The sequence below is a fragment of the Bombyx mandarina genome, chromosome 20 (assembly GCF_030267445.1).
Source record: "Bombyx mandarina strain Sakado chromosome 20, ASM3026744v2".
Lineage (NCBI taxonomy): Eukaryota > Metazoa > Arthropoda > Insecta > Lepidoptera > Bombycidae > Bombyx > Bombyx mandarina.
Window position 1 is genome coordinate 6,148,342 of NC_143226.1, and position 24,446 is coordinate 6,172,787.

At 37.7% G+C, this 24,446-nt stretch overlaps 1 protein-coding gene across 2 annotated transcripts; it reads left to right on the top strand.

The window, feature by feature from the left end:
* The first annotated feature begins 3,065 nt into the window (after positions 1-3,065).
* LOC114242843 (myrosinase 1) lies at positions 3,066-23,306 on the top strand. Of its 2 annotated transcripts, XM_089735637.1 has the most exons (11): positions 3,066-3,113; positions 6,084-6,202; positions 8,836-8,983; positions 10,506-10,672; positions 12,127-12,384; positions 13,588-13,676; positions 14,708-14,855; positions 15,585-15,742; positions 17,704-17,859; positions 21,711-21,802; positions 23,149-23,306. In XM_089735637.1, exons 1-11 carry the CDS (start codon positions 3,082-3,084, stop codon positions 23,258-23,260), a joined length of 1,479 nt encoding a protein of 492 aa, XP_089591763.1. In that variant the 5' UTR covers positions 3,066-3,081; the 3' UTR covers positions 23,261-23,306. The 2 variants fall into 2 exon arrangements, with proteins under 2 accessions (XP_089591763.1, XP_089591764.1); XM_089735638.1 differs by lacking the exon at positions 17,704-17,859.
* Positions 23,307-24,446: the final 1,140 nt, after the last annotated feature.

The following is a 24,446-nucleotide window of genomic DNA, read 5'->3' on the forward strand; positions in this document are numbered from 1 at the left end:
CTCTCAAGGCTACCAGCTTAGGTAGGAAAAAAAAAAGAGTGGCGCATTTACGTTGTGGATGTCTATGGGCTCCAGTAACCACATAACACTAGGTGGGCTGTGAGCTCGTCCACCCATCTAAGCAATAAAAAAATAAAATAAGTTGGTGATATATTTACGTGTCAAGTGGTCACCACAAAGAAGATGCTGCACGATTCACCTTCTGAAACTAGGTTCATGCTCGTATCTCAATGTAAGCCTCCTAAAATGATAACCGTCATTTGACATTGCCACTAACTATCGATCTTTAGTCAGGTAAAAACTGCAAATAATGATCGATAAAACACGATGTGCCACAAAGTCATATGTCAATTGGTATCGTGAGATAATTTTGAATTTTGCATTGTGCATATTAGATTAACTTACATTGTAGCTTGCATTGTTATCGGAGCTTGTAGAGGCGACGACGTGAACGCCATTTCCGACTCTAAAACGTCGGATTAAAGTCTCGATTGCTTTGATCCGACAGTGGTGCTCCTACAAGACAGAACCCAGGATTACTTCGCGACGAAATTATAGTAAAACCCAAACGTATTTACAGAATCGGTTTTATCCAATCAACAAAACGAATAGCTGTCAATATTTTTTATTTATTTATTGCACATATGGATGGACGAGCTCACAGCCCACCTGGTGTTAAGTGGTTGCCGGAGCCCATAGACTACAACAACTTAAATACAGCCACCCACCTTGAGATATGAGTTCTAAGGTGTCAGTATAGTTACAATATTTTCTTATCATCCATCTCACAAATAAGTATGATCTTATAAATATTATTATATTAGCTGACCCTGGATTGGGAGAGGCCTATGTCCAGCAGTGGACGACTGTGGGCTGCTGATGATGATGATGATAATGACCCGGCAAACTTCGTAGTGCCTCAATCGATAAATAAAAGACCTAAACTTTTGTGTAAAATAAACTTAAAACAAACAAAATGAATCCGTCCTACGGGGGACACATCAAAGGAAAAACAAAATTGTTATTTTAATTTAATTCCGAGCATTTTCATATTTATCTACCTTTTAAACCTTCTCTGGAGTTCCACAAATAATTTAAGACCACAATTAGCCAAATCGAGTACTCGAGTTTTAGCGAGACTAACGAACAGCAATTCATTTTTATATATATAGATGTTATTCCTTCACCGTGGAAGTCAATCGTGAACATTTCTTGAGCACGTATTTCATTACAAAAATTGGTGCCCGCCTGTGATTCGAACACCGGTGCATTGCTCGACATGAATGCACCGGACGTCTTATCCTTTAGACCACGACGACTTCATCGTCTCAATCTTCCTTATCATAACAATGAGGAACCATAGAAATTGCTTTTCAAAACGCCGACTCAACTAATGCAGTCCGGTGACAAGAAAGTGATATTATCGTAATTCAAATTGTATTGTATCGGTAATAAAAAAGTGCACAGTAAATTGTAATTACCATGTATAGTGCGAATCAGCGATTTCAGGGCTGAGATCTTATATTTCACGTTTCACGGCGCGAGATAATAAAAAAAAACAAAATGTGTGCAATTCACACGTGGTAGAAGTGAAACCTTCCAAAATTAAAATACAATTATCCTAAACGTCTTAAGTATATGTAAAATTTTGTCATTAGTAAATAATTGTAAGGTAGCGCCCTCTGTGAATTGATATTTTAAATTTTCACGTATAATCCTAAATTAAAATTCACTACAAGAGCTTTCATACACACGTTAGTATTAAAAAATCTCACAGATGGCGCTGTATTAAATAGTATGTATATTTCTGTCTCATTCTTTGCTGGCTTCATCCTACACATTTTTGTATTTGTGTCTCTTACCTGTCGTTTTTTCCGTTGCATCCGGTTTGAAATCACAACGATTCTAAAGAAGTTTTCACTTCAATAAAAAAACGATGCGCGTGCAACTTGGTGCACATGAATGAAGTGAAACTTCTTTTTCGATGTGTAGTATTGTGGTTTTTATTCATTTTTCATCCTTAAATCGGATTGCTCTTGTAATAGGGAATGCTGTGTATAAGAGATGCGACATCTTCAACATTGAAGTCGTCGTGGCCTAAAGGATAAGACGTCCGGTGCATTCGTATGTAGCGATGCACCGGTGTTCGAATCCCTCAGGCGGGTACCGATTTTTCTAATGAAATACGTACTCAACAAATGTTCACGATTGACTTCCACGGTGAAGGAATAACATCGTGTCATAAAAACCAAACCCGCAAAATAAAACAAAATCGTACTAGATGCTTGTCAGTCATTCCACGTGTAATGCGTTGGTCTGTTATTAATGATACCCACGAGTCGCATATACCTAGTGTGGAAGAAAACATCGGAGAAGCCATTTGCTTTTACCGTAGCACCGCCCGCCATCGGAGTAGAGTGCATCCATACTACCTGGAGAGACTAAGTTCATCCACAGTGCGTGTCCAGAGATCTTTTTTGTCACGTACCATCAGGCTTTAGAATGAGCTCCCTTCACGGTGTTTCCCGAGCGCTATGACATGTCCTTCTCCAAACTATGCTTGTGGAGAGTACTTAACGGTAGGCAGCGACTTAGCTCTGCCCCTGGCATTGCTGAAGTCCATGGGCGACGGTAAACACTCACCATCAGGCGAGCCGTACGCTTGTGTGCATACAAGGGCAATAAAAAAAATCTTACGTTACGGACGTTTTTTCCTGGTTAGGGTACCTCTCCGCGTCGTCCCATAAGGAACTTCGTTCCAAAACTGTCATAGTTTTCTGTTGCCCAATCTATTTGCACGATTGTCCATTCTGCGACATATGTTTTTTTTTTGTTTTTTTTTCGTACTACTGCGTATTAATTTTAAGCCCGACTAAATAATGATCTGGTATTTTTTTCATTCAATTTCATTATCTCAAGAATCTATCGCTTTGAAAACATTTTTCGGCTCTAGATTTTGTGCAGCCCTATATAATGCTTTCCCGGCCAGACCAAGGGCACCTTTCGCCAGATAAGCGATCGTTTTAGATCTAGAGATAACTTTCTTGTCGTTGTAATATCTTATGCCACAATTCAGTTTACATGATGTTGTTATTCTTGTTGGCTGTATACAGGTATGATCAACATTAATTTATTACGTATTGATATATTCAATTATTATAATTAACTAGCTGACCCGGCAGACTTCGTAGTGCCTCAATCGATAAATAAAAGACCTAAACTTTTGTTTAAGATAAACTTAAAACAAAGAAAAGGAATCCGTCCGACGGGGGACACATCAAAGGAAAAACAAAATTGTTATTTTTATTTAATTCCGAAAATTTTATATTTATCTAACCTTTTAAACCTTCTCTGGACTTCAACAAATAATTCAAGACCAAAATTAGCCAAATCGGTCAAGCCGTTTTCATGTTATGTCGTGACAACGGAAACGGGTTTCATTTTTATATACCTAGTCAGGTCATAAGTATCGTCACACAGTAAAAACTTTTCTTTTAGAATGCTGGCCACAAAAAAGTTTATTGAACCCGAATTTCGAATTGTTCATGAAAATAAAAATAGTATACATTTAAAATTTTACTCATTTTTAAATATGGAGTGGACGCTTAAAGAAGTCCGTGTTGCAGTTATTGCGTTGCATCGTTGCGGCTACGCGCCAATTCAAATTTTTAACATACTGAAAATTTTGAATATAACCAAAAGATTCGTTTATGGTACCATCAAACGATACAATGAAGACTCTAGTGTAGATGACAGGTCAAGAAGTGGTCGCCCTCGGTCTGTTAGGATTCCAGCAGTGATAAAAGCTGTGAAGGCGCGAATTCAAAGAAATCCCAAACGTAAGCAGAAACTGTTGGCCCTTCAGATGGGGTTAAGCAGAACCACGGTGAAAAGGGTGTTAAATGAAGAAGAGGGCTTCGGGCATATCGAACAAAAACAGGAAATCGTTTGAATGCTCGTCTAATGGACCTGAGACTGAAGAGATGCCGCGCTTTGTTGAAGCGGTACGCGGGAAAAAAATATCGGGAAATTCTTTTTTCGAATGAAAAAATTTTTACCGTAGAAGAGAGCAACAACAAAAAAAATGATAAGGTGTACGCACACAGTAATGAAGAAGCGAGCAACCGTATTCCGCGTGTCCAACGAGGTCATTTTCCATCCTCGCTCATGGTATGGTTGGGAGTTTCTTATTGGGGCTTAACAGAGGTACATTTTTGTGAGAAAGGGGTAAAAACGAATGCAGTTGTGTATCAAAATACAGTCCTGACGAACCTTGTGGTACCTGTTTCTCATACCATGTTCAATAACAGGCACTGGGTATTCCAACAAGATTCGGCGCCAGTTCATAGAGCGAAGAGCACACAAGACTGGCTGGCGGCGCGTGAAATCGACTTCATCCGGCACGAAGACTGGCCCTCCTCCAGTCCAGATTTGAATCCGTTAGATTACAAGATATGGCAACACTTGGAGGAAAAGGCGTGCTCAAAGCCTCATCCCAATTTGGAGTCACTCAAGACATCCTTGATTAAGGCAGCCGCCGATATTGACATGGACCTCGTTCGTAGACGACTGGCCGCGCAGATTGAAGGCCTGTATTCAAAATCACGGAGGTCATTTTGAATAAACTTTAGTGTCATAAGAATCTATGTTTTATTAAGTTCATTTTGGTATATGAATGGTTACATAATGAATAAACTTGTTTCAATTATTTTACATTAAACATGTGACAGAATTTATGACCTGACTATGTATTAATTAACTAGTAGCCCGCTCCGGATCCGCCCGGGTCTTTAACAAAAATTTCAACGATATTTGACGTCATTTTATTTTTTTAAATAAAATAACACTTATTGCGGCATAACTATAATAGTCAGACATATTATGCTGTCACGACACTTTTTGTAAATAATAATCTGTTCTACAAAGTCGTAGTGCATTGTTTTATTCTATCATGAATAGTTTTCGCAGGGCACGCGATTTAAAGAATATTTTAGGTAATTTTTTTACACCTTGGGTTACATTATTGTAGTTCTGGTAAGGATTACTAATCACTCAGGAATAGTGTAGCTTCCAAACAGTGAAAGAATTTTTCCAATAAGTTCAGTAGTTTCGAAGCCTATACAATACAAACAAACAAACAAATCTTTCCTCTTTATAATATTACTAGCGACCCGCCCTCGCTTCGCTTCGGAAATATTAAAACACACATGAAACCAAAAAATAAAAAATAAATTAAAAAAAGTGGCCTATGTTCATCAGGGACAATGTCGGCTTCTAATGGAAAAAGAATTTTTCAAATCGGTCCAGTAGTTTCGGAGCCTATTCGAAACAAACAAACAAACAAATCTTTCCTCTTTATAATATTAGTATAGATAATAACATAGACTAGTATAGACAACACTTGGGTGGTGTGACTGAAGGTGTGAGCAAGTCGTGTCTATTTCTAGAACTAAGCGGTCATTTATACGGACTTAAAGACTGGACTTGTAAAATGTGTGTGAATAGCTTCGTTGCCTTGTGATGTCTCCACACTCACATAACGACCGGCCCTAATAAAATCAGTAATATCCATCGTAGTAATAAACACCCCAAACACTGATCGTAGCAATTTGCAAATTTTCCTTTAGGATATCCTTTAGGATAAGACGCCCGGTGCATTCGTATCTAGCGATGCAACGGTGTTCGAACTCCGCAGGTGAGTACCGATTTTTCTAATGAAATTCGTACTTAACAAATGTTCACGATTGACTTCCACGGTGAAGGTATAACATCGTGTAACTAATAAAAATCAAACCCGGAAAATTATAATACGGATAGGTACCAACCATCCTGCCTATTTCTGCCGTGAAGCAGTAACGCGTTTCGATTTGAAGGGTGGGCCAGCCGTTGTAACTATACTGAGACCTTACAACTTATATCTCAAGGTGGGTGGCGCATTTGCGTTGTAAACGTCTATGGGCTCCAGTAACCACTTAACACCAGGTGGGCTGTGAGCTCGTCCACCCAAGTAAGCAATAAAAAATTCAATATATCATCGAGTTGATGCCATCGAAATAAAAAATATATTTTTCTTGGTATTTTAGTCCATTGGTCTACGCAAATGCACCAGTTAGAAGACCGCTGGAGAAGACATTTCCTCTGAACTTTAAGTTTGGAGCGGGTTCATCGTCGTATCAGATCGAGGGCGCATGGAATGTCAGTGGTCAGTATTATAACACTAGCTTTTGCCTGCGACTTGTCCGCGTGGAATAGTTCACGAATAATGCTTTATTTTAGAATAAATTTGGTTAGCATAACAAATGTTATAGTTATAAGGTTGGCTACCTTAACATAGCGACGCTTGAAAGGCAAACGTGACTAAGCGACAATGCGTGAGCTTTACAGTAGACTAATTTAAAGTTGAAATACCTGAAAAAAAAACTATTTTAACGAATCTAGCTGTAGGATTGAAATGATTTTAGAATGAATAGATCTAGAAATATATAAATTTTTTGCGCATCGAATCGAAGTTATTGCCTATCATTTATGTCCTCCTCGCGTCGTTTTCCTCATTACTGAGGGTCGAGACTCCCTCGCTGCATCAGTTTCTTCTATACGACTTCCCTCCATCTGCCGCGATCCTTTGCTTCATGAAGGGCATTATCATTCATCTCGTCATCAATTATCTCATATCATCATCATTTATGCACAAAGCAGTTATTGTCGCTTAGTCACGTTTGTCTTTCAAGCTTCGATATAGATATATGCTGTTGCGAACTTTTTTTTAAATCTTTTAAAGGGCAACGATTCTGTCATACATTATTTTAGCGAAACTTTAACGGCTTCTGCAGCGCACGCAGCGGATGCTCTCAAAAGGAAAAAAAAAACGATTTTGAAACATTCTTTATTGGTGCTCCGCTTGAATTGCTCAGCGTGATGTTATATAGCCTATAGCCTTCCTCAATAAATGAGCTATCTAACATTGAAAGAATTTTTCAAATCGGACCAGTAGTTCCTGAGATTAGCGCGTTCAAACAAACAAACTCTTCAGCTTTATACTATTAGTATAGATAAGCATTCAGTAGTATATCATAAACATAATTTATTAAGGGGTGAAAAGCTTAGGTTTAAGCGACATTTTTACAAAATGAAAGGAGGGGCTTAAGCCATTTAAAGATTAAAATTTGGAAAAAATATCAACAAAACAAAAACTACTTAAGCAATTTGAATGGAGTAAACTTAATTGAAGTTCAATTAAAACTATCTTGAAGCCAATTCAAAAAAAAAACTCATAATTAAATTACAAAAATAAATGTTTCGTTAGTGTTGAATCATTTTGATACTAGACAGAAGACATTAGCGACAGAGAGCGACAGAGCGAAATTATAAAATTAACGTATTATACTTAAAATTAAACAGACCTCTTCTTCAATTACTACCTGTTCATAGATTTAAGAAAACTGTTAAGAAACGTTTGTGCAACAAGGCATATTATAAAGTTAAGGATTATTTACTAGATGGCACTACGTGGGAATGAGGCGCTCGCTCCTGGCCTTTTCATTTTTCATTATTATTAAATTTTTTTAATTGTATTTTTTGACTTGTTTTTTCTTTTATTATAAATATTTTTATTTATTTAAAAAAAAGAAAATATTTGAGAAAAAACAGAAAAAAAGCCCGCTGAGTTTGTTTCGCCGGTTCTTCTCAGGACTGTAGCTTTTTTTGGAACCGGTGGTAGAGTTAACATTGTTATTTGTATTTTGACATTCAACAAGTGTGTCATACTGACATCTAAGTTGAAATAAATGATTTTGAATTTGAATTTGAAGTCAGTGAAAATTATTCTGTAACATTATATACATTATTTCTGTTCGGACCCCCTTCGGGTAAAAGCCTCGTCCAAAGTACACCACTTATTTCTATCCTTGGTTGGGTTCAGCCAATCTTACCAACCGCTGCCGCGCTGTTACAATTTCGCCTACGGGCACTCTAGCTCACTTTGTCTCTTTGTCCATACGACCTATCTTCTTGTCCATCTCTTGTCGTCATATCTATGCTATACTAGGTACTATACCTGTATTCAGTGGCGGATTTACCAGTGGCCAGATTTAAGGGCGGCCCCAATCGTGTCAAAAAACTTATTATAACGTATGGTGGGCGGACTGCACTGCATGGTGCAATCTATACCGCATCTTTAAATACTCTATTATCATCTCAGCTATTATTATTATTATTTATTATACTAAACTTATGGTTAGTTTTACCCACACTTCCCACCCGCACTTGCAATAACAAGTGGCTCCGTACAAATTAATTGTTTTTAATTAGATATTCAAATATTTATCTCGCAATTAAGTGTTGAAAGTTGATAACACTCGTGTAAAAGTTATCATAACTAAGTATGCCAAGTTGGCAGAGTATGTTAAAGCAAATAACTAGTTGTAACAACTTATGTACCATATTCTTGCGAAATAAAACTATTCTTTTTTCCTAAATTTCTAAATCGATTTAGATAAAAGTTGGCAATAAAGTAATTTCATTATGTAGTCTATATGGTGGATGCTGAGAAAGAGGCGGCTGATTGCTTGGGGCCTAGGGCGGCCGAGACGGCAAATCCGCCACTGCCTATATTCAATTCAAGCACACAGGTACAATGTTTGATAACAATCTGGAAAAAAGGATCCCCGGAAAAATAGTTATTTGCTTAGTTCCTTGAGACTTAGACCTCAAGTCTCAAGATGTTTGCGACATTCGCGGTATGATGGCTATCAACTGCGGTAAATACATCACTGATGATGAACGACCATCAGCTCATAATTGGTCGTGAATAAAAGGATTTTTTTTTTATAAATCTAGATAAAGGTGAGAGCATACAGGATCGCTATGCTCATGAACATCCAGAGAAAGTGGTTGACGGCAGCAATGGTGACGTCGCCTGCGACTCCTACAACCTGTGGAGGCGGGACATCGAAATGGCCACTGAATTGGGATTGGATCATTATCGGTACGACGAATTTGCTTTAAAACTATTGTTACCTTAAGGACTATACAAGGTTCGCATCCTGAATTTTTTTTTTATTGCTGATATGGTTGGACGATCTCACAGCCCACCTGGTGTAAAGTGGTTACTGGAGCCCATAGACATCTACAACGTAAATGTGCCACCCACTTTGAGATATAAGTACTAAGATCTCAGTATAGTTACAACGGCTGCCCCACCCTTCAAACCGAAACGCATTACTGCTTCACGGCAGAAATAGGCAGGGCGTTGGTACCTACTCGCGCGGACTCACAAGAGGTCCTACCACCAGTAGGTCCTGAATCAAAAGTATCAATTTTAAAACCAAAACGAAATGCTTTCCCGAATGATTTCAATGAATGAAATTCACCAGAACATTGAACTCGTGGTAGGGAATACCATCAGTCCGCACGAAGAGCCACCATCATTCCGTCTCTTTTTCACCTAGAAGCAGTCATGCACTCCGGTTGACAGGGGAGGATAGCAGTGATCAGCACATAGACTATACCTCGACCTATTGTCTAATCTGGATATGGCAGTGACATGAATGAACATCTGGCATCATTGACGTCTTTAGCGACAGTGAGGATAAAATTTTTACCGAGTCGTAGGGTACGTCGGCCTTGAAGGCAATAGGTTTTTTTTCTTATGATGGGTGGATTAGCTCACTGCCCACCTGGTGTTAAGTGGCCATTGGATCCCATAGACATCACAAAACGAAACGCATTACTGCGTCACAACAGAAATAATCAGGACGGTAGTGCGGGCAAGCTCACGAAACGCCCTACCATCAGATCTAGTAAAAACATTAGTATATAAACCTTGATTCTAAGTCTATGTAGCATCATATAATTCCTGCCCTTATCTCAATCAACTGAGGTCGGCGCAACATGCTTTCTCCTTCGATACTCCTCAATCATATACTATTTCTTCGCTCACTCCCCTCTTACACATATCGTCTTTCACGCAATCCATCCACTTTTTTATTAGGTCTACCTCTTCCTCTTAAGCCTTCCACATTCATAGTTAAAACTCTCCTAACAACCTCATTGTCATTACGTCTCATCACATGTCCATATCATCCCAAGAGCGCACTTCTCAACTTCTCTGTCACAGGTGCCACTTTCAGACTTGCCTCTATGTTGCGTGATAACCAGAATTATATTCAATGCACTATTGCTGTGTGGAACATTATAACAAGATTTGTAAAAAAAAATACGGTTCTTTTTATTGCTTAGATGGGTGGACGAGCTCACAGCCCACCTGGTGTTAAGTGGTTACTGGAGCCCATAGACATCTACAACGTAAATGCGCCACCCACCTTGAGATATAAGTTCTCAGGTCTCAAGTATAGTTACAACGGCTGCCCCGCCCTTCAAACCGAAACGCATTACTGTTCACGGCAGAAATAGGCAGGGTGGTGGTACCTACCCGTACGGACTCACAAGAGGTCCTACCACCAGTAAAATACGTTACTTCGTTATTTCTACGTACTACGTTATTTCAGATTCTCCATTTCATGGCCCCGTCTTCTGCCAAGCGGCTACCCGAATTACATCAGTGAAGACGGCAGGAACTACTATAATAATTTGATAGACGGCCTCCTAAAGAATAATATCGAACCTGTAATTACAATCTATCATTATGAACTTCCTCAAGTATTCCAGGATCTCGGTAAGTACTATATATTATTATGTACATCCTGGAATTGTAGAATCGGACATTGAGTGGGTTCGCTCACTTGCACAGATGGAAGCCCAGGGACCAGTAGGGCGGCATGAAGGGCCAGCCCACCAGCTCCAAGTACTGGCGGGCGACGCGCGCGGGGCTGGGGCAATTACCCTCACTGTTTCTTTTCGAACTTTATTAGAATTTATAATCGACCATCAAAAACTTGTATAAGACTAAATTTCCCGATTTTTTTTTTAATAAATCACTCTAATTAATACGCTTTTTTCTTAGCTTCATTCGTATCTATGTAACGGAATCTTTGAACAGGATTTTGACCCCCTTCAAAAAGTCGGATTAACTCGAAATTTGGCAGACTTATTAAGGAACCATGACAATTCCATATTTTACTAAACAGTTAGACCCGTTATTTACTTTCGCAGTCAAAACAACAAATTCATTTGAGTGCCTTCTTTTGTTCACTTAGCAAGTTGGAAACTGAATATACATTAATGAATAATTTATGATACACAATGCTATTATGACTAAAAAAAAGAAAAATAAATAATAGTTTAACAAAAAAAACAAAGAAACACGCTTTTATAGAAAATCCAACAAGTTTTTTTTTTAATAAATTTATTGTAAAAAAAGCATAGAAATTATGTAAATAAATAAATAATTGGAATAATTGGACATATTTTCTGAAAACATATTTGTCATTGTAAACATAATATATTTTGTCACGGTGAGGTTTCCATGACAAATAAATAAGATAGCTTAACTCTTATTTTCTCTTGTTGGTTAAACTATTGATTCTAATTAATATTTAAAAAAAAACTAATATTTAAAATAAAATAAAAAATCTAATATTTAAAAAAAAAAAAAAAGACATGCCCGCTGAGTTTCTTGTCAATTCTTCTCAGGACGGAGGCTAATTCTTGTGAATTGGCGGTAGTTCTTTTGACGTTCAACAAGTATGTAGGTACTTTCATTTATGTTGAATAAAACTTTTTTGATTTGATTTGATTTGATAATTCCGACATGAATCCTATATAATATTTTTTCTCAAATATGTTTTTCACTACATACCACTATATCTATACTAATATATAAATCTACAGTGGTTTTACGGATATTCCGTTATAACTACTGAACCACGCATCAGATTGACCTGAAGCTTGGTATCCATGTAGAAAATACATGTACTTAATGGATAGGCTAATATTTATACGAGTGTTGGACTCTCTAATAATAATGGCAATAAATATAATAATAATGTTAATTTTAAATGCCCAGCGAAGCGGGCGAGTACGGCTAGTTACCTACCTATATAACACTACCTACATAATAGTTACTATGTATGATTTTTTGTTGTTGTCCATCGTCATCATCATCAGTATGAGGAAATTCAGCTGTGGACATCTTAAGCCCGGATACGATAACTTCTTATCTTTCATCAGGAGGCTGGACCAATCCCCTCATAGTCGACTGGTTTGCTGACTACGCGAACGTTGTGTACTCTCTATTCGCCGACCGTGTCAAGATCTGGTTGACGGTGAACGAGCCACTTATCATCTGTGACGTCAGCTACATCGGTATCTCAGCGCCGGGCCTATACAGCCCTGACCATGGACTATTCTTGTGTAATAAACACATTCTCTTGGCACATGCTAAAGCTTGGAGACTATATGATGAGGAGTACAAACCTAAATATCATGGTATGTAATTAGCAGTCATAATTAGCCAACATTAGGTTTTTTTTTTATTGCTTAGATGGGTGGACGAGCTTACAGCCCACTTGATCTTAAGTGGTTACCGTCGCTCATGGACGTCAGCAATGCCAGGGGCAGAGCCAAGCCGCCGCTATTGCTCTCAAGGTCTCGTTATGGTGTTCTATCCACAAAAGCTAATGTTTCAATAGATGGGCTTGTTCAGATAGATTGTTGTAACATTTTGTATAGGTTGTCAAAATAATAGTCCTTTACCTATTGATATTGGCTGATTGAAACGTAATTTATGTAGGGTTGGCAGTAAATTATAAATTTATTTGTTTATTTATTTAGATATTTATTTGTAGTCGTCGTGACCTAATGGATAAGACGTCTGGTGCATACGTGTTGAGGCGATGCTCCGGTGTTCGAATCTCAGGCGAGTACCAATTTTTCTAATGAAATACGTACTCAACAAATGTTCACGATTGACTTCCACGGTGAAGGGATAACATCGTGTAATAAAAATCAAACCCACAAAATTTTAATTTGCGTAATTACCGGTGGTAGGACCTCTTGTGAGTCCGCACGGGTAGGTACCACCACCCTGCCTGTTTCTCCCGTGAAGTAGTAATGCGTTTCGGTTTGAAGGGCGGGGCAGCCGTTGTAACTTATACTTGAGACCTTAGAACTTATATCTCAAGGTGAGTGGCGCATTTACGTCATAGATGTCTATGGGCTCCAGTAACCACTTAATACCAGGTGGGCTGTGAGCTCGTCCAACCATCTAAGAAATAAAAAATATAAAATACTAGTGGACCCGGCGAACTTTGTTCCGCCACACAGTTTGTTTCAAACACATCAACCGGTCAACTTCAAAATTCTACTATAATTAACCATAGAATATAATATTACGTTTAGCTGTCAGTTGCGTTTTGTTATTCCACGTTTTATGTCACGTCCCACGGGAACTTGATAAAAAGTATCCTATGTCCTTCTCCTGGTTCTAAGCTACCTCCTCACCAATTTTCAGTCAAATCAGTTCAGCCGTTCTTGAGTTATAAATAGTGTAACTAACACGACTTTCTTTTATATATATATAGATGAGCACCTGTAGACTTTCTTTAATATCATTCATTTGAGTCTCAATGGTAATGAAAATAAAGCCTTTTGTAAAATATTTTTTTGAGTGGTACCCGAATTTTTTTGCAGGTATGGTGTCACTCACCCAGCTTTTCTTTTGGTTTGAACCGGAAACAGAAGCAGACACCGAACTAGCAGACTTGACTAACGAGTATTGTGTAAGCTTATTGGAAGTTTTTAATACAAACACGATTCATTCATATTCACATTCACCACCTGTCTTGTGTCGTGTACCAATTTTGGCTATTAGCAATAAACCGTATAAGCATAGCAAGAAGTCGTTGTGGCCTAAAGGATAAGACGTCCGGTGCATTCGTATCGAGCGATGCAGCGGCGTTCGAATCCCGCAGGCGGGTACCAATTTTTCTAATGAAATACGTACTCAACAAATGTTCACGATTGACTTCCGCGGTGAAGGAATAACATCGTGCAATAAAAATCAAACCCGAAAAATTTTAATTTGCGTAATTACTAGTGGTAGGTCGTATTGTGAGTCCGGGTACGAGTACGTACCACCACCCTGCGTATTTCTGCCGTGAAGCAGATGCGATTCGACTTGAAGAGTGGGGCAGCTATTGTACTCTTACAAGTGAGACCTTAAGAACTCATGGCATTTACGTTGTAGTAGTCTATGGGCTCCGGTAACCACTCAACACCAGGTGGGCCGTGAGCTCGTCCACCCATCTAAGCAATAAATAAATATGGTCCAAATTCTTGCGGTGGCAGTGTAGACTACACTTAAAACGTATTGCTTTTAAACCAAGCTTCTGATCTTTAATCATTGCGTCCAAAAGTATCAAAAGTACTTGAGCCATATTCACGAAAGACGTCCTTGATGGCAAAATAACATCTTGTAATAGTGATCAAACTTCATAAATATACTTAATTGCTGTTACCTGAAACCGTGCATAGAAAGGCCTAGTGTAGCTACAGCATTTAGCCCGCATTTTTTTTTATTGCCCTTGTAGGCAGACGAGCATACCCACCTGATGGTGAGTGGTTACCGTCGCCCATGGACTTCAGCAATGCCAGGGGCCGGATGGTACGTGGCAAAAATTTCTATGACGAAGCAGTAAAGTTTTCCGACTTGAATAAAAATAAAATATCCGTTAATAAGCTAAGAAGTACTCTCATGAAAATGGGAGTCATCAGCGGAATGTTTTTGATAAACCATTTAACTTTGCAACAGGAAGGTCGTTTCGCTTACCCCATATACTCAAAGGAAGGGGGGTGGCCGCCATCCTTGAAGAACATTCTGGATGAGAACAGTTACAATAAAGGCTTCAATAACACCAGGGTCCTGCAATTCACACCCGAAGAAATCGAATTCGTCAAAGGTATTGCCAATTTGAGCAATACACCCAACCAACATATTATTATCTATATGCAAGTTTTTTTTCTCCGCATTTTGCTGTATACAGTGTATATATGTATTTTTTTTTTTTTGTTAAATAAATAAATATTTACTAACAATCACGCCACGTTAACTGGTCCCGTGATAAGTTCGTAAAGAACTTGTGTTACAGGTACCAGATGACGGAAATAAATGTAAGATTTTTATTATACACATACATATATTTAATATACATCCATAACCCTGGAAAAGACATTTATATTTATCATACAAATATCTTCCCTTGGCGGGATTCGAACCCGCAACCCCCTTGTGTAGTGACCATGTCACTTACCACTACACCAGAAATCATTCTTAAAAACAAATAATACAATTTTTGTGGTTGTTAGTATTTGGGACACAAATATATTGCACAAAAATCCACTACCATTTTTATACTCGAATAGGCGTTTAGATGCTTTAAAATCATTACGAATTTTACCACAAGCATGTAATTTTACAACTGAGAAAAACATTTCCAATAAATAAATAAATCCAATTAAATAACGTGCTTCGCAATACCGGCTCAAAAAGAGCATGTGCGAATCTCAAATGAAGCCTATGAAAATATGAGCTCGAAAAAACAATAAATAGTTTTTGTGAAATATTAACATTATTCCCAAGTGCAAACTAAATAGTCCTCATTATCATGGAGATTGACGCTATATTCCAGGTACATACGACTTTTACGCTTTGAACCACTACACGTCATTTGTGGTTAAAGCAATCGAGCCTAACGAAACCGCTGGCGAATGGCCTTTCTCAGGTTCAAGCGAATTAGGTGTGAACTTTGGACCACATCCAACATGGGAGGTTTCTGCTGGGTTTGGGGTAAGACTTAGTACATTATACAAGTTGTTAATTTTTCTATATACATATAATATTTAGACATACAGGGTGTCCCAAAATTCATGGGGATATGTTCACATTTGTAACCACAGTATCTAATCATAAGGTGTAGGGTATCAAATAACAACATTTTTCAAAAATATTAATGTGACATTGAAAACAAGGAGGTGATTTTTTTATTTTATATTTCCATGGGTAGTTTTTGACTCGACCACACACCGGTACCGGCTTATCGTTTAACCTTTGGACTGCCGTGTAGGTCACTGGTGCCCTACGCGGCGCACTCAAGTACGTAATAATGCCAATTTCTGTTACAAAGACGCCAGAACATCTAGTAGTCTGTGGGAAAGACGAACCCGAGAATACTGAAATCGAATGTACTTCTGTGAGACCTAAAAAACTAAAACAAAAAAGAAGGCAAAGCTATCCAGGCGCTTTAGTAACAGAAGTCGACAATGTTACTTCAGTGCGCCGTGTAGGGCACCCGTGACCTACACGGCAGTCAAAGGGTTAATTTTGGGACACCCTGTATATAAATAGTATGGAATACTCTAAAAGTGGTTAAACAATAATAAAAGACTTAATTTCGCTTTCTGTACAATATTAAGAAAATAACATTTAAAGCTTTTATTTTCCACAAATTATTTTACACGGTACATAATATTATTGAATTAAATAAAACTGAATTTTTTTTCAACGACAGAGAGTTCAGTCAATCTATATATAAGAAGAAAATTTTTTTTTTTATAAAAATTAAAAAGGTTTTATTCGTATATAAAAATTACATAAGAAAGGTCTTTCTTTATATACATATTTTAAATAAATGTTTTTTTTTTTATCTGATCTCGTCTCGTGCTATCTATCGATAAATCTCAGTGACCAGACAAAAAATCGATTCAATCGATAAATCAATTCAACAAATGATTAGGAAAAATAAAATAAAAACCAACATATAATAAAAAATTTAAATATTAAACTCATATATTATTACTCTAATCTTGAGGCATGATTACCTAATGAATGCACGAGGAGAGAGTCGTCAGAGAAAAGTGGCGTCGTGCTGTGAAGCTTCCCATCAACAGCTCAAGTGATGACCACTACCACTCTGTCCTGAGTGATACAGATAAAAAAAATACTGTTACGCCGGTAAGAGTAACGCCGAATAGCCGAACGAATATCGAAGGATCCAGAATGCTCGAGAATTACAACGCCATCTATTGTCAGATAGCGGGAACTACGACTAGAGATGTGTGGAATATTCTCGATGGTTATAGGGTTGAGGTTATCGGCTATAAAAGCGTTGTAGGGATGGCGCGCAGTTAGTCAGTAACCGGAACTACTCGAAGCGAAACAGCGAACGGATCACCTGAAGCGAAGCGGAACAAATGAATTGAGAGTTTTAAAATGTTTGTGGAGTGTTTAAGTGTTTTAAGTGTTGAATACAGTTTTTAATTGTACCTACTTTGGTGAAATTTTATTTATCCCGAACCCTTAGCGCGTAACAATACGTACAGCATAATATGAATAATCTTTCCTTGCTTAAATGCTTTAACCTACTATTCCTATGCTTTAACCTGAGATTAGTATTTTCCTATTTACGTAAATAATTTAAAGCTATTTTATTTATTTATTGCAATGGTGGACGAGCTCACAGCCCACCTAGTGTTAAGTGGTTACCAGAGCCTATAGACATATATAAAGTAGACGCCGCCACCCACCTTGAGACATGAGTTCTAAGGCCTCAGTACAGCTGCTCCACCCTTCAAACCGAAACGCATAATAACTGCTTCACGGCAGAAACAGGCAGGGTGGTGGTGGTACCTACTTTCGACTCATAAGAGGTCCTATCACCAGTAACAACACATCAATGCAGTACATCAATTTAAATCCACCGAATATCTGACACAATATGTAGCTCACGATTTATTTGACGTTTTTTCCAGATTTACCCAAAAGGCTTGCGTAGGCAACTGAATTGGCTAAGGAAGCGGTATGGTGACATCCAGTTCATGATCACGGAAACTGGATACGCTAGCTCCCCAATTCATGGGCTTAATGATGATGGGAGAATAAACTTTATTAAGGACTATCTTAGTGAGGTGATTTACATTGCTTTTCAAACTGTGTCAATCGAGCTCATGAATCTTCACTGCCTATGAGCCTAAGTTAAAGGACAATGCCCATTTTCTATGGGCGTTTGGGCCCCTAAAAAAAGTTGTCCTGTCATGATGGTTTTAACTTAATTTGATAGACAAAGAAATATCGTTTCATATTCAGAAAACGATTTTTATATTCTCACCCAGGTTTAAGAGAAATCTGTTTTTTTCTGCAGCTAAAATTAAGTTGTTAATTGTTTTCTTCGAAATCAATAATTGCTCTCATAATTATTTATTACAGTATTAAATAAGTTAATTGTGATTAATGTTGCTAGAAATAACATTACGTACGCCCTTACGTACATTTTATTATTATTATATCCTCATAATAATAATAAAATGAAATGAAAATCCGGAAGCCGGCAACGATATTGTTGTTGTTGTTTTTAAATTCACCAATAAGCAGGCAAAGAGCGTAGCCTGTACAGCCTAGTCTGTCGAAGTTATATATTTTTTATGTCAATAAAAAGCCGGTGTATCTCTTTTTATTGCTTTTTGGGAGTTTTGACGTCAACTCGACGAATACCACATTGACTGAGCATGAGTTTACGCAGACCTTTTATACACAATATTACAAATACAAATAATACAAATTACACAATAAACTATTAAAAAAACATTAAAATAAAAATTCAAGTGACGCTTCACTCGGGTTGCTGCCAAAACTCTCTGATCATATATAATAAGAATAGAGTAATGGTAGGCCATTGATATTTTTATTAATGGAATCATTAATATCTAAAAATATTAAATAATTCATGGTTTTAAGTAATAATTATTATTACAATATATAAATATTTAATTGAACAAAAATAAACTAAGAAGCCTGTGAATTATAAGCATTAGCTAATTTTTTTTTATTTGTTGTTCAAGTCACAAACAACTCTTTCGTTTGACAGCCTATAGGTTTGCTATAAGGCTGTATGGGCTAAGCCCTTTGCCTATTGGCGAATTTAAAAACTATGGCATGGATAGTTTTGGGATGTTATCAAATAAGTAATTTATTTTTTTGGAAATCAATGCCAGGTTGAAAGAAATGTTGATACATAAACTAAGCAACGTGAAAAAATAAGGCATAGTTTTTCAAGTACAAATAGTTTTGACATAAAGTTGGCCCACTTTTGGGCATTGTCCTTTATTAACTATAGTATTTTTATTATAATGCGAATTCGAACTAATGCGAATATTGCGATGGATGTGTGGAGTAACGAGAATGGATAGAATACGGAATGAATATGTTAGAGGAAGTCTGAAAGTGGCACCTGTGACAGAGAAGCTGAGGAGTGCGCGTTTGGGATGGTATGGACATGTGATGAGACGAAATGAAAATGAGATTGGTAAGAAAATGTTAACTTTGAATGTGGTAGGATATAAAGGAAGAGGTAGACCTAAGAAGAAATGGATGGATTGCGTGAAAGACGACATGGGTAAGAGGCGAGTGAGCGAAGAAATGGTATATGATAGAAGAGTATGGAAGGAGAAAACATGTTGCGCTGACCCCAGGTAACTGGAAGAAGGGCAGGATAATGATAATGATGAATAAGTAATTTTATTATAACTACTAGCAGACCCGGCCACACGTTGCTGTGGCTAAGGTTTTTCTTTCTCAATTACACGTGGCCGGCTATGCTAATACCAAAAATTAACAAAGTGAGAACAATTGGGTTTCACTGTATTGCGTTTACCACGAAATAAATTTCACTTATACTTTAGCCTCAGCAACACGTGGTGTTTATGCCATTAAATTGTAGCTTATGTGAAACGTGGATATTTTTAACACAGTGCCATCTATGAGATATTAATGTCAGACAATATTACAATTGTCTGTGAAAACTGATTTAAGGCGCCATCTGTTTTAGACTTATGAAACTTACAATTAAGAACAATAATCATCATAAGAAATCATTTTACTGTTAATTAATAAATGTTGCGATCATTAATCGAAATAAAAACCATCGTATGGCCTAAGTTGGAACAAAATACATATTTAAAAAAAAGTTAAAATCGGTTCAGTAGTTTAGGTGGCCATCGCGGACAAACAACGTGACACGTAATATATATTAAGATATTAAGATTAAGATTTAGTAACTATACTGCGACCTTAGAACACATATCTCAAGGTGAGTGGCGGCATTTAGATTGTAAATGTCTATGGGCTCCAGTAACCACTTAACACCGGGTGGGCTATGAGCTCGTCCATACATCTAAGCAATAAAAAAATAAATTATAAATAATTTATTAATGTTAATGAGCACACTGGTTGGAACGAGATGACTTGACAGGGAATCATGCCTCATTATCCAAAGCATGTTTTTCATTCACACAGTACACAGAGTATAGGCCCTGTTTGTTAAATTGATCTAGTATTAAAAGCATTTGTATTTGTAGGCAGCGGCTTGGCTCTGCCCCTGGCATTGCTGAAGTCCATGGGCGACGGTAACCACTCACCATCAGGTGGGCCGTATGTTTGTCTGCCTACAAGGGCAATAAAAAAAAAAAAAAGCGAAAATGCTGGAACACATCTCGGAGTTTGAAAAGTTATTGACTAGCACAGGGGTTAAGTAAGCTGAAATGGCAATGAGATGGCCATAATAACCGGAGAACCGATATGTAGCCGTTGTAAACTTGTTCTTGAGTGAAGACCGCGAATTGGCAAACGTAGTGTAGGACTCTTTCAAGCTCAGTTGAGTGACATTCAATGCAGCCTAGCTGGAAAGAACCGGTTGAGAGAAGCCGAGAATCATGCGCAATGGCGTGCAATTGGAGAGACTTATGCGTATTGAACTGCTATAAGCTGTTAATATTGATGATGATGGCGCCACTTGGAAGACAAAGTTAACTCTTCCATTAAGAAAATTCCGAGAACAACCAGACTCTTATTTATTTTTTGCCGCAATAAAACAATGTATAGACAAAGAAGAGATATTGGATAATGACAGAAAAACAATAAATAGAAATGGGCGGATGCATGGGCCGCTAACAAAAATTAAGCTATTGTTACGCGCCGGGGTTCGGGATAAATAAAATTCCACCGAAATATAAATAAAGACTGTATTTATCCCTTAGAACACATCTTCCGTTTCGCTTCAGGTGATCCGTTCGCTGTTTCGCTTCGAGTAGTTCCGATTACTAACCGACGCGTGCCATCCTTGCAACGCTTTTATAGTCGATACCTCATCCCTAGAATTATCGAGAATATTCCACACTTCTCTAGTATTGTGTTTCCGCTATCTGACAATAGATGGCATTGTACTTCCCGAGCCATCTAGATGCTACTAGAGCCTTCGATAATCGTTCGACTATTCGGCGATAGATGGCGTTACTTTTACCGGCGTAACACTATCATACATGATTTTGGAATTTTCGGCTCTGCCCATCTTTGCTACTAAAGAGCGTTTTCTATATATATATACATACATACATATGGGCCTTGGTAAATAAAATCACAAAATTTTGTGATGAATAAAGAATTCTTGTTCGGATCCTATTATGGGTACATAGCAAATAATCTTGTATCGTCCCAAACGGAAATCGTAATCCCAGTAGCTCTCCGGCCAAGTAATGCTTATTCCCATTGGATTACTATATAGATATATAATAGAAAAATCGATGTGTGCACACACCCACCCCACCCCATAGACACCAAAACGGCTGTACTGATTTCGATGAAAATTTCAGGATATTTTCAGAATGGCCTAATCCCTTGAAGTTTGGTAGCAATCAGGTGAAACTCAAAACCAAGATCGGCCAGAAAACCGGTCCAAGTTTCACTACGATAATGAAATTTGTTTCAGGTCCTGTTGGCAATTTACGAAGATAAGATAAATGTCACCGGCTATACAGTTTGGAGTCTAATGGATAGTTATGAATGGGAGTCTGGGTACACGTGAGTAGCGACTATGTTACGTTTGACTTATGGTAGGACCTCATGTGAGTCCCCACGGGTAGGTACCACCACCCCGCCTATTTCTGCAGTGTAGCAGTAATGCGTTTCGGCTTGAAGGGTGGGAAAGCCGTTGTAACTATACTTGTGACCTTAGAACTAATATCTCAAGGTGGGTGGCGCATTTGCGTTGTAAATGTCTATGGGCTCCAGTAACCACTTAACACCAGGTAGGCTGTGAGTTCGTCCACCCATCTAAGCAATAAAAACAATACATCTTACATTAATCACAATTTTATATTATTTTACAATATTGTACCGTATGTTCCATGGGGAGTGCTCTGAGGAATTTTTTGAGATGACACCATCATCTTTTTTTTTATCATCGCTCGGCCCGCTACTGGAGTAGAGTTCATCCATACTACCTGGAGCCACTGCGGTCATCCACAGTGCGCTTCCAGACATCTTTTTTGCCACGTACCATCCGGCTATAGAATGAGCTCCCCTCTACGGTGTTTCCCGAGCGCTATGACATGTATTTTGTCAAACGAGGCTTGTTGAGAGTACTTAACGGTAGGCAGCGGCTTGGCTCTGCCCCTGGCATTGTTGAAGTCCATGGGCGATGTTGGCGAGGAAGAGGAGGCAAGCAGTGGTGTACAAACGAAATTAATATTTTATTTTTCCTTATCTATACTAATATTATAAAGAGGAAAGATTTGTTTGTTTGTTTGTTTCGAATAGGCTCCGAAACTACTGGACCGATTTGAAAAATTCTTTTTCCATTAGAAGCCGACATTGTCCCTGATGAACATAGGCTACTTTTTTTTTTTTTTTGGTTTCATGTGTGTTTTAATGTTTCCGAAGCGAAGCGAGGGCGGGTCGCTAGTAAATTATATTTGAAATAACGACCGTGACAATATAACAAGCACACAGGTGTTGTGCGTAAGGTTGCTGCGTGAGAAGTGTCGGTGCGGTTGCAGTAGTGCTTGTTGACCGATTAGTTATAGTTTTGTGCGCATAGACAAGCGATGTCAACCACTTACCATCAGGTGGGCCGTATGCTCGTCTGCCTACACAATATTTAAAAAAATTACATTAATTTACCTTACATTACATGTACAATTAATATTTCTAGGTGCAATCAATATTTTATGCCTGCTAGATTAATTTCAATTTTAGTCTTTTAGACCTTAAAAAATATTTTAACTACAAGCCTTTTCTCATTAATTTAGTGCTATAGATATGTGCCAATTTGCTGCCCATCATTTTACGGTTGTCAATAATTAAGGCATATTTTATCTACGCCAGCCAGAATAACATATGGAATCAAACATATTTTTTTGTTACAGGGCTAAATACGGACTATACCAAGTCGATTTTGAGTCGCCAAACAAGACTCGAACTCCGAGAAAATCTGCAAAATATTACGCCGACCTGATAAAGAATCGTGCTCTATTGTAATAATAAATACTTATCGGCTATTAAAATACATTTCTAAGAATATCAATAGTTATTTTTATTGAACTAGAGGTCCCGCAGCAGTCGAAATTCGATTATAATTAATTGGAATTGTAAATTTGTACACTATTATGATTGTATTTTCAACGCCAAGACTACACTATAGAAAAATATTAATAAAGACAAACAATATTTAATCTATTCTCAATTCGACCACAGACGTCAAGAACAAAAGTTTGACAATAAATAAATATTAGGTATGCGTGCGTGTTGTGTCAAATACATGGTATGTAGTGTGTGTAATGGTGTCTTTATTGATTTAATGTATCATTTAAGCATTATTTAAAAAAAATATTAGCATTGTGCACTTCTTCTCTATATTCTGTACTAGCGACCCGCCCTCGCTTCGCTTCGGAAACATTAAAACACACATGAAACAAAAAAATAAAAAATAAGTTTTTTTTTTTTTAAAAGTAGCCTATGTTCATCAGGGACAATGTCGGCTTCTAATGGAAAAATAATTTTTCAAATCGGTCCAGTAGTTTCGGAGCCTATTCGAAACAAACAAACAAACAAATCTTTCCTCTTTATAATATTATTATTATTATAGTATAGATAAGTGTGGAAAATTTCATACTACTCCGTCCGTGCAATTTTCGTAAAAAGGGATACAAAGTTTTTGCTTCACGTATTAATATATACCTAGTCAGGTCATAAATATTGTCAAACAGTAAAAACTTTTCTTTTAGAATGCTGGCCACAAAAAAGTTTATTGAATTCGAATTTCGAATTGTTCATGAAAATAAAAATGTATACTTTATAGAATTTTACAGCTACAACAAGAGCTACAACAAACAAAATGATAAGGTGTACGCACACAGTAGTGAAGAAGCGAGCAACCGTATTCCGCGTGTCCAACGAGGTCACTTTCCATCCTCGCTCATGGTATGGTTGGGAGTTTCTTATTGGGGCTTAGCAGAGGTACATTTTTGTGAGAAAGGTGTAAAAACGAATGCAGTTGTGTATCAAAATACAGTACTGACGAACCTTGTGGAACCTGTTTCTCATACCATGTTCAATAACAGGCACTGGGTATTCCAACAAGATTCGGCGCCTGCTCATAGAGCGAAGAGCACACAAGACTGGCTGGCAGCGCGTGAAATCGACTTCATCCGGCACGAAGACTGGC

Coding starts and splice junctions, on each gene's coding strand:
- LOC114242843 (XM_089735637.1), top strand. CDS start 3,082: ATGATGTTGTTATTCTTGTTGGCTGTATACAG. Junction 12,385..13,587: donor GTACAAACCTAAATATCATG/GTATGTAATTAG, acceptor ATTTTTTTGCAG/GTATGGTGTCACTCACCCAG. Junction 15,743..17,703: donor AGGTTTCTGCTGGGTTTGGG/GTAAGACTTAGT, acceptor CGTTTTTTCCAG/ATTTACCCAAAAGGCTTGCG.